At 42.3% G+C, this 10,957-nt stretch overlaps 1 protein-coding gene across 1 annotated transcript; it reads right to left on the reverse strand.

Moving 5' to 3' along the window:
• Positions 1–4: 4 nt before the first annotated feature.
• LOC133474193 (UDP-glucuronosyltransferase 2C1-like) lies at positions 5–4,595 on the reverse strand. Its single transcript, XM_061765643.1, has 2 exons — positions 4,514–4,595; positions 5–2,766 (listed from the first exon to the last, which is right to left on the reverse strand). The coding sequence occupies exons 1-2, from the start codon at positions 4,516–4,518 to the stop codon at positions 1,182–1,184; spliced, it is 1,590 nt and encodes a 529-aa protein (XP_061621627.1). The 5' UTR covers positions 4,519–4,595; the 3' UTR covers positions 5–1,181.
• Positions 4,596–10,957: the final 6,362 nt, after the last annotated feature.

The following is a 10,957-nucleotide window of genomic DNA, read 5'->3' on the forward strand; positions in this document are numbered from 1 at the left end:
TACATTCATGGTTTGATATGCCTTTTTATTACATTTATTTTGAACATTATAAAGAGGCAATGTTAAAAGGCATTTGAACTACTGCACACTATCTGAATATTGTGTGAACAGACACATTAACTTACTCATAACTACGTAATGAAAATATCAATTAAGATATATATTAAATATGTGCCTGTCAATGTTAGCAATTAAATAAATGTATGACATCAGTGAAAGCATCCACCTCCCCACAGCATTTTGACAGTTTGGCCTTGGCAGAGGTCTCTACTGATTGACATGCTAGTTTGTAATGCATTACATTGTTATTGTGTTATGTTAAGTTTAATGGTAACATAAGACTTTTGCACCTTCCTGTAGTTTATTGACTTTCTTTATACAGTACTTGGATGGACGTAACCTGCAATTCCTTGGTTGTCATTGGCATAAGGTGGGAACTCCAGTCAAGTCATGTGACAGACTAATGTCGCCAATTTTAGGACTTGTGCCTAAAACTAGACTTGTACTCCATGACTTGACACTTACTTACTTGTTTACATTTGAAAATCAGAATTTGCAAATAGGTCTTTTTTTTTTTTTTATGTTTTTTGTTTTTTTGTGGAGTCCACACAAATCTGGGACCCCACCATTATGTTGTAATGCGGCATGCAGAGGCTACCACATGAAACAAGTATCATGAGGAAAGCGCTGAAGATAATTCAATTTGGATTCAAGGATTATGCTTTTGATAAAATCGAAATGGTTTACAACTACGAGACACAACAACTAAAACATCATCGTCACTGTACAACCCGCAAAGACAAATAAGTGACTTGAATTTTATATTCAAGAATGGATGGCCAAATATTAACTACATTTTATGTTGGTTACGCATTTAACTGAGAGGACAATCAAATAATAGATCGTAAGGAGACTGGTTTGGACCATTAAAAAAATTATGTGATTGTGAATGTTAGGTACAGTACAGACAATGAGCACAAAAGTGCCCAATGTGCACTTCTGACTTACTTAAAGTGATGATTTGACTCAACTTGTTTCATTTTTGTTACAGATTTCTGCAACACTGTCGATTCGTCACACAGAACATTTTGTCTTATGATAAGGTCGAACTTGTGAAGTTAATTCGCAGTCATTCGCCTGTATCTTCTGCATCTCACGTTTCAAGTGACTTTTAGATTACTTTAATCATGTTTATGTTTTCTTTTCAAGCACACTTTGGAGCAAAGACAGCAAATAAAGGTGCTAAGAGCACTGAGAATAAGCAGTACCACAGCGGCTAAGCAGAGGAGCACGTCCAGAGAATAGTAAGTGTACCAGGGCAGCTTGTATGACTCTGTCCTCAGGTGAGCTGCACCCTTGTGCCTCATGACCAACTCAATCCAGAAGAGGGCGTTGTCGAGCGGCGGGATGGGCTGATCTCTGTGCAGCCTGGACAGCCTCTCCATGTTGTTCTTGTAGGACGGATCAGTCAGGACTTCCTGTATGCTCTGGAAGAAAATATGTTGATCCATGGTGAATATATCCACGACTTTCCCTGCTCCTCTCACTTCGATCCTGAACAGATTATCTCGCTGATCAAAAATGAGCGGTAGCCCGAGGATTGGAACTCCGTGGTAAATCGCTTCCTGGACACCATTTGTCCCACCGTGAGCCACGAAGAGTTTCATCTTGGGATGTCCCAGCAAGTCGTTCTGCGGCATCCAGTCCACCAGGAGAGTGTTGTTGCCCAGAGTGGAAGGTTTAGCACCTTTATACCGCCAGATGACCTTCTGGGGGAGCTTGGCAAAAGCGGCCGCGATGTCATCAGCTAAGTCGGCGGGAAGTTCTCCGATTAGAGTCCCCAGAGACATGACGATGACTCCGTGCTCTCCAGAACTCTGAATAAACTCCTCCAGGTGGTCCGGTAAAGGCTTGGCAGGTTTACACTGGAAGCCCCCCATGTAGATGACGTTGGGCATGGTGGGGCGAGGAAACTCAAAGACAAAGTCCACTCTCATGAGCCACAGGTCTGCTGCTTGGAACAGTGCACAATAGTCTTCATTAGGGCCTAAATACTTTTTGATTATGCCTTCATAATGTGGTTTTACATACTTTGAGATTTGATATTCCCCAAAGAGAAACACCAAAACATTCAGAACTCTTTCAAAAAATCTCATGTTATGAGAAAGTTCTGTTCCTGTCATGGGCACATATGACAGAGGGGATGGCGCGATTGCTAAATGGCCCTCGCCGTGACTGGTCCATCTCACGTTGAAAACGAGAGGTAACTTCAAGTAATGGGCAAAAATAACACCGGCTGGCACTCCTGGGTCTGTCAGAACAAGGTCGTACTTGGCGCTTTGCAGAGACTCCACCAAGGTTTTATTCTCAAAAATCCACTCCAGCAATTTGCCAGTTTTTTCATGCATCACCGAGGCTTTTTCACCTTGCTCCATTTCCAGTTTAAAACGAGTCCAGGCGAAGTTCCCTTCCCGCTGGATTTTCAGTAATTGCTGCACAAACATCACAATGAAATCTTTGTTGAAGCCCGACTCCACGTCAAGTGTGATGGAGGTGTAGAGTGGGGACTTTTCCTTAATGTACCAACTGTCGTCTGTTCGTATAACATCAACCTGGTGGCCTCTGGAGTGTAGTCCCTCAATAATAACTTTCATGTTCACCCAGTGGCTCCCATCCACTGGAAAAACAAGCACCTTGCCGCCATACGTCGCAGTCACACAGAGAGTGGAAAACAAGAGGCAGACCCAGGACCAAAGCATCTTCACTCTACAATCAGGAAGACAGAGACTTTCCTTTAAAAACCTGTTTGGTATTGGAATCACATATGTTGTTTTAACAGATGATCTCACTTAAGAAACATTTTATGTGGTCATTCCTTTCGCAAAGTATTGGACATTTGCACGCTCTTTGTCAGCAGACAGATCCTTTTATCCCCAGGGCTACATCAAAACTGTGACTTAATAATGAGTAACAACGTACAACTTGATAATGTGGAACAATGTAAGCATTTTCCCATTCACTGTGCTTAGCTCTGCTAATTATTAAACTTCATTGAGATTGATAGCAGTGATCTAAACCAGTGTTTCCCCAACCTTTATTGAGCCCAGGCACATACTTTACATTAGGCCCCTATCTTACTTGCGGAGACGTCGCCAAGACTGCCGAGGGTAATCAGTCGCGGCAACTCTAAGACCCGGGAGACCAAAATATTGCTTGTGCTCTCACCAGGACGATGTGTTGGGGACATCTCCAGACAAGGTGACGACCAATTTACCTGGAGGTTGCTGATATAGGCCTATATACAGTAGATATATTGTATATTGTTTAAAAAAAACATAAACACGGAGATGGAAAGCCAACAGAGAGCAAGACATACCAGTAGGTTTCCACATGTAATTTATTAATGTAGACGTACAGGCTTAATAACAACTCGCAATTCAGACAAACAGGTTACACTTTTAACGTATGGGCTTGGCAACTCATCAAATTTTAATAGTGATTTCAGTTTTGGCTTCTCACAATTATAAAAACATTATAATAAAAGAAACAACTTCGATTTCATCGCGACTCCCTGGCTCCCCAGGTCACTATCAGGTCGCCCACTAGCCTCCAGACCAGTGAGATAGGGGTCTTGGAAAGATCTCACAGCACACAGACAAACAAAAATACCATAAAACGTGTATATACTGTTCTTTATACTGAAATAAGGATGATCTTGTTCATCTCAATTTAGTCATAAATTTACTAACTCAGTGTGAAATCTAGGTCTCTTTAATCGAACACAAAGCTATTATTTCATGAATTCATGACAACGGGTAGATGCACCGGTTAATTCTACCTTCTGTAATCTAGTGGAAGATCTTTTAATAAGTTTGCCCGTCACTATATGTTGCTGGCAACTGTAGATAGATGACTGAGTATACATTATTTGTAGTAACTATATTATCATTTTCGGACCAATTAAGTGAAATTTTACACTTAAATCCATCCATCCATCCATTTTCTGAGCCGCTTCTCCTCACTAGGGTCGCGGGCGTGCTGGAGCCTATCTCAGCTGTCATCGGGCAGGAGGCGGGGTAAACCCTGAACTGGTTGCCAGCCAATCGCAGGGCACATAGAAACTAACAACCATTCGCACTCACAGTCATGCCTACGGGCAATTTAGAGTCTCCAATTAATGCATGTTTTTGGGATGTGGGAGGAAACCGGAGTGCCCGGAGAAAACCCACGCAGGCACGGGGAGAACATGCAAACTCCACACAGGCGGGGACGGGGATTGAACCCCGCACCTCAGAACTGTGAGGCTGACGCTCTAACCAGTCGTCCACCGTGCCGCCTACACTTAAATCCTACATGCATAATCATTTGGTACACAATGTACAATTGAATGCATCAAGACCATTAGAGTAACACCAACATAACATTGAGTATTACACACACACACACACACACACATTTCCAACCTGCATGTGCACCACTTCAGGATGCAGCTGATACAAAAAGTCAATATTACCTCATTTGACATCCAGAGTAGTTTGTTCGTCAAGAGATCCCCTTCAACTAAAGAGAACACGTGTTTGTCATTGCACCTCCAGCCCAGGCAGGACTTTGACATTGTAGTTTCATGGTTTTACACACTCAGGTAGCGATAAGGAAAGCGCAAAGGGGAAAGGTTGCTTGTAAAGTTGAACTACTGCATATTCCATATCAGGGGTGGAACTGATTAGGTATTGTATGTTGCTAGAAAAGCTATCCGAATGGGATGTGAAGGATGCTATAAACTGAGGTCTCTGCATAGCATTATAAGCGATTTTAAGTGACATACACACACATTCCGATTTTTACCATCTTAACCCCGTGGGCTATATGCTGGCTATTTGTGTCCACCTCACTTCCTTTTTTTTTTTTTTTAACCATTTCAGCTGTGTTAATGTGATACTCACAAAACAAGTATTTATTTTATTTCCTTCCATCGAAGAGTCCCTTTTTGGGTTATTGTAATTGTTTTATTCCATTCTGTATAATTTAAATTAACAAATCGCATTATGGACAGCACGGTGGACGACTGGTTAGTACGTCTGCCTCACAGTTCTGAGGAACCGGGTTCAAATCCGGCCTCGCCTGTGTGGAGTTTGCATGTTCTCCCCGTGCCTGGGTGGGTTTTCTCCGGGTACTCCGGTTTCCTCCCACATCCCAAAAACATGCATGGTAGGTTAATGGAAGACTCAAATTTGTCCGTACATGTGAATGTGACTGCAAATTGTTGTTTGTTTACATAAGCCCTGCGATTGGTTGGCGACCATTTCAGCACCAGCACACTCGCGACCCTAGTGAATAGATGGATGGATGGATGGATGGACCGTTTTATGATGTTATTTTGTAAAATGGACACTTGGGGGCAGCACTGACCAGCAAAGTCACAGGGACAATTCGCTTTTCGCAGCGAAAGTGGTGAAAAAAGGAGAGACTACCTTCATGTTTTTTTGCGTTTTTTGTTTTTTAATGAAAAATGGTCAAAATACCTTTGTCATGTGTTGTTATTCTGCACATGGTGAAGCAGCATTGTTAGAAAGCACTACCCATCTGACTATTCTCTGCACACAAACAACCTACAGATACTAATTTACTACGGCCTATATTGATGAACATACTAATTATTAGGGCATTATAGCATTGTTAAAACAACAAATCAAATGGTGGCTAAAGGATTTCCACCATACTGCAGTACATTGAACTTCTTTATATTTGGATGGATGGAGTTTGTACTGTTGATTGATAGTCGTTGGTCTATCGGACATATTCCATTAGCTGAATTAGGGAAAAACTAAACTTTGTAGAAGTTTGCACACTGGAGAAGGAATAGCCCATACATTTTTGTTGAGCATTTGGATTGTCTGTCAAACTCCTGAAGTTTACAGACGACACCAGAGTCATTGGCCACATCAAAGACGGTGACGAGTCTGCGTATCGACAGAAAGTGCAGCGGCTGGAGCTGTGGTGCGGCCGACACAACTTGGACCTGAACACGCTCAAGACTGTACAGATGAATGTGGACTTCAAGAGGCATCCTTCGCCACAGCTGCCCCTCACGCTGTCCAACTGCCCTGTGTCAACCATCGAGACCTTCAAGTTCCTGGGAATTACAGTCTCCCAGGACCTGAAGTGGGCGATCAACATCAACTCCGTCCTCAAAAAGGCCCAGCAGAGGATTTTCGTCCTGCGGCTTCTGAGGAGGCACAGCCTACCTCAGGAGCTGCAGAGGCAGTTCTCCACAGCAATCATCCAATCAGTCCTGTGTTCTTCCATCATAGTCTTGTTTGGTGCTGCTACAAAAAAGGACAAACTCCGACTGCAACGGACAATCAAAACTGCGGAAATGATTGTCGGTCCCCCCCTACCCACCCTTGAGGACTTGCACGATGCCAGAATTAAGACAAGAGCATGCAAAATCCTCGTGGACCCTCCACATCCTGGTCACCACCTCTTCCAGCTCCTTCCCTCAGGTAGGCGCTATCGAACAATGCAAACTAAAACTACCAGATATTCCAATAGCTTCTTCCCTCTTGACATTAACTTCTGAAACAGTTAACTAAAAATTCCTTTGTAACATGCTGCCAATTTTGTCTTGAAATTGTTGTCACATCTCTGTCGGGTCAATTATACATTATTGTTGACCAATACTGGCCACTCATGTGCTTGAGAAGTATCTGCACTATTTGCACAATTGACATTGTTGCAGATTATCGCACTGCTATAGTCACTTTAAACTGCTTAAATGTGTTGAAGGCTCTGCACCATTTGCACAATGGTCACTGTACCAGACTATTGCTCTATTAGTCATTTCAAACTGCTCTAAATTGCTAGAGGACTCTGCATCATTTGCACAATTGTCAAAACAAAAACAAAAAAAGTATCTGCATTACCACATTACTGGTAATCTTTCATTGTTTAGTGACTCTCCGTACTCTGTTTTTATATTTTTATGTCTCAAAAGTATTTTCTGTCAAATGGCTGTCTGTTGTTGTACTAAAGCCACTCCAATTACCAGAGACAAATCCCATGTGTGTTTTTGACATACAGTACTTGGCAAATAAAGATGATTCTGTTTCTGATCCTGATTGTAATCATTTACAAGCATGATTTTCAATCTCAATGGTATGAACCTGGAATTCCTAACCATAACCCTAACAAATACGACACTTCCTACATTTTCTTTGCTTTTGTCAAAAGCTCTACTTTGGAGAAGTGATGCACACCCTGTGACCTGCTGAATATACATGGTCATCACAGCATTGCTACATAACTAATGGTTACCTAAGAGTTTTGCGCTGTAGTGTGTTGATCTTAATCTGTTTTTGTTTGTTTGTTTGTTTGTTTTTATGAATACAGTGTAACTTTTTTGTATTCATTAATCCATTCCAAAAAGAGACTAAAATCAATAGTACGAAAACGATAAGCGTAGTACACCTTAAACTGGTCGTCAGGCAATCGCAGGGCACATAGAGGCAAGTATACACACTTACATCCACACCTATGGACACTTTAGACTTCAATAAAACAAACATGAACAGAAACAGATACAAGTCTACGGAGTAGTAAGTATACCAAGGCAGCTTGTAGGACTCGGTCCTCAGGTGGGCTGCACCTTTGTGCCTCATGACAAACTCGATCCAGAAGTGGCAGTTGTCGAGCGGTTGGATGGGCTGATCTCTGTGCAGCCTGGACAGCCTCAACATGTTGTTCTTATAAGAGGGATCCGTCAGGACTTCCTCTATGCCCTGGAAGAATATATTTTGATGTATGGTGAAGATATGCATGTTCTTCCCTCCTCCTCTCACTTCCACTCTGAACAGATTATCTCGTTGATAGAAAATAAGCGGTAGCCCAAGGATTGGAACTCCGTGGTAAATCGCTTCCTGGACACCATTTGTCCCACCGTGAGCCACGAATAGTTTAATCTTGGGATGTCCGAGCAAGTCGTTCTGTGGCATCCAGTCCACCAGGAGAGTGTTGTTGCCCAGAGTGGAAGGTTTAGCACCTTCCACTCTGGGCTGTTCAACAGTCCAGGTCTCCGTTGTCGTATTTTACGCTTCATAATGCGCCACACATTTTCAATGGGAGACAGGTCTGGACTGCAGGCAGGCCGGTCTAGTACCCACACTCTTTTACTACGAAGCCACGCTGTTGTAACACGTGCAGAATGTGGTTTGGCATTGTCTTGCTGTAATAAGCAGCATGAAAAGACATTGCTTGGATGGCAGCATATGTTTCTGCAAAACCTGTATTTACCTTTCAGCATTAATGGTGCTTTCACCGATGTGTAAGTTATCCATGCCATTGGCACTAACACAGCCCCATACCATCACAGATGCTGGCTTCTGAACTTTGCGTCCATAACAGTCCGGATGCTTCTTTTGCTCTTTGGCCCGGAGGACACGACATCCACAATTTTAAAAAACAATTTAAAATGTTCACAACAAGGGTTCGATGCATGAATGACCAATACAAGTCCTGGTTTAATGAGAATAAGTATTTAAACAGTCATCTTCATCATGGTCACATTTTGACATTGTGAGACCAACATGACACCTAAGAATTCAAGACGTTTATAGTCATGCACTGCGATTGGCTGGCAACCGGTTCAGGGTGTACCCCGTCTCTCGCCCGAAGATAGCTGGGATAGGCGCCAGCACGCCTGCGACCCTAGTGAGGATAAGCAGTGGAGAAAATGGATGGATCGATGGATATAGTCATGCAGTGCAAATAAAAACAAATAACCATTCACACTCACATTCACACATACGGGCAATTTAGGGTCTTCAATCAACCTACTACGCATGTTTTTGGGATGTGGGAGGAAACCGGAGTACCAGGAGAAAACCCACGTAGGCACGGATTTGAACCCCGGTCCTCAGAACTGTGAGGCAGACGTGCTAACCAGTTGATTACCGTGCCACCTGGAATAAAACAAAACATTACATTTTACTCAAAAATATACCTATAAATAGCAACCAGAGGAGCTAACAAATGTACAGTCTATGAATTTTTTTTCAGAGTTGTACATCAAACATGCAGCACAATGATCGTTAATGCTACATTCCTGTGGTGGCATCACAACAACAAGAGACACACAAAAGTCAAAGAAAAAGAAAAATATACAGACTCACTCCAATAGATAATGACCTAAATTTTCAAGATTTGACGATCTCACTCGATGATGCTTTGAATTAAGTTTCGGTTCGACTACTAACTTTTTGGAGCTTCCACTGTATGTAGGGCAGCATGGTGGACAAGTGTTCAGCACATCTTCCTCATTGTTGAGAGGTCTCAAGTTCAAATATCTGCTCTGGCCTTACCCAATAGCACAGACTTATGAAGAAGTCTTGGACTTCATTGTAATTGGAATAAACAGCCAGCACTTGCAAGAAATTCCTGCCCCTCCTTCAATTTTGCTGTCGGCCTTTTGACAGCCTCCCAGGCCCGTTTTGTTTCATATTTTCATCAATTTTGTTTAACCATATTTTCTCCACTTGATGATGACTCTCTTCACTGTGTTCCATTGTAGGCTATATTTAATGCCTTAAAAATCTTTTGTACATTTCTCCTGACATACCTTTGAACAATGAGATCCTTTTGCTTCTGTGCAAGCAATACATTTCCTTACTTTAATTCATCTGAGAGACTGTTTACTGGCCTTGCTAGGTGCTGCTGTTTTGGTTAGCAGTGTTTAAATTGGCTTGGCTCAGCAGTTGAAATCAATGTATATAATGCATGAATTTACCTATGAACAGAAGTAATAACAGTTATAATAAGGAGACATCGATTTATGGGTGCCGGTTGTAATGTCCACATTTAGGCCATTGTAAATCATTATCATGCACCATGTTATTGTCTGTTATCAGCCTCTGCTGGTAGGAATTTCATACAGCAGCTAAGATGTGGTTTAGATATTTTAGTCAGAAAGCAACCAGCCGTGTGTATATATGCCCTGGAGAAGGTTAACTTAAGCCCCTGTTCACCACAGCCGTTGTCTATTTATTGATGTCATCGGAAGCACGGCGAAGCAAGTCCATTAAAGGTCCCATATTTTGGCTATTTAGACCTCCATAGTGACTCTCGAACAATGACTCAGTATAAAAGTGTCATGTTCATTTAAAAAAAACACATTGGTTTTGTCATACGAGTGTCCGGAAAAGGCCCCTCTGACAGCTACTTCTGTTTGACCCAGTTTTGTATTCGCTTTGTCCATACTGTATATTTTTCTCTGATTGGTTGCCTCCGTGTAGAAGACCCACTTGTGAGAGCACACTTTTGTTATGTTGACAGCACTGGCCCGAGAGGGGAAAGGGAAGGTGGAGATCTTCGCTTGTGATGTAGATAAGCTCGAGAAATTTGAATGACCTGATTTTAGGCCTCTCGGCAGAAAAACATCTAGAACGCATGGACTATTTTATTTATTTCCTCCAGGTGCTCAGGTAGAGGCTTGGCAGGTTTACACTGAAAGTCCACCCTCATGAGCTACAGGTCGGCTGCTAGTAATAGAACATAATTGTCTTCATAGTGGCCTAAATACTTTTTGATCATGCTTTTAAATTTCGGTATTACATACGTTGATATTTCAGAAAGACATATGCCAAAACATTTAGAGCTCTTTCAGAAAAGCTCATCTTATCATAAAGTTCTGGGGACTCATGTACAAAAGGTGCGCATGCACAAAAACGTGGCGTACGTTCTTTTTCACTGCAAAGTTCAGATGTATCAAGAGTGACATGACCGTGGAAATGTGCGGTGCCTCACGCCAACTGCATGGCTGGCGTACGCATGTTTCCGCACCTGTTGGTGCTTTGGCGACACTTAGAGGTGATGCTCGGAAACTGTTCTCATAAATCTGCACATCAGAGACACAATTAGCACTGATGAACAATTCATGCCCGGCAACATTTGATTTCAACGATGT

Source organism: Phyllopteryx taeniolatus, chromosome 2 (assembly GCF_024500385.1).
Source record: "Phyllopteryx taeniolatus isolate TA_2022b chromosome 2, UOR_Ptae_1.2, whole genome shotgun sequence".
NCBI lineage: Eukaryota > Metazoa > Chordata > Actinopteri > Syngnathiformes > Syngnathidae > Phyllopteryx > Phyllopteryx taeniolatus.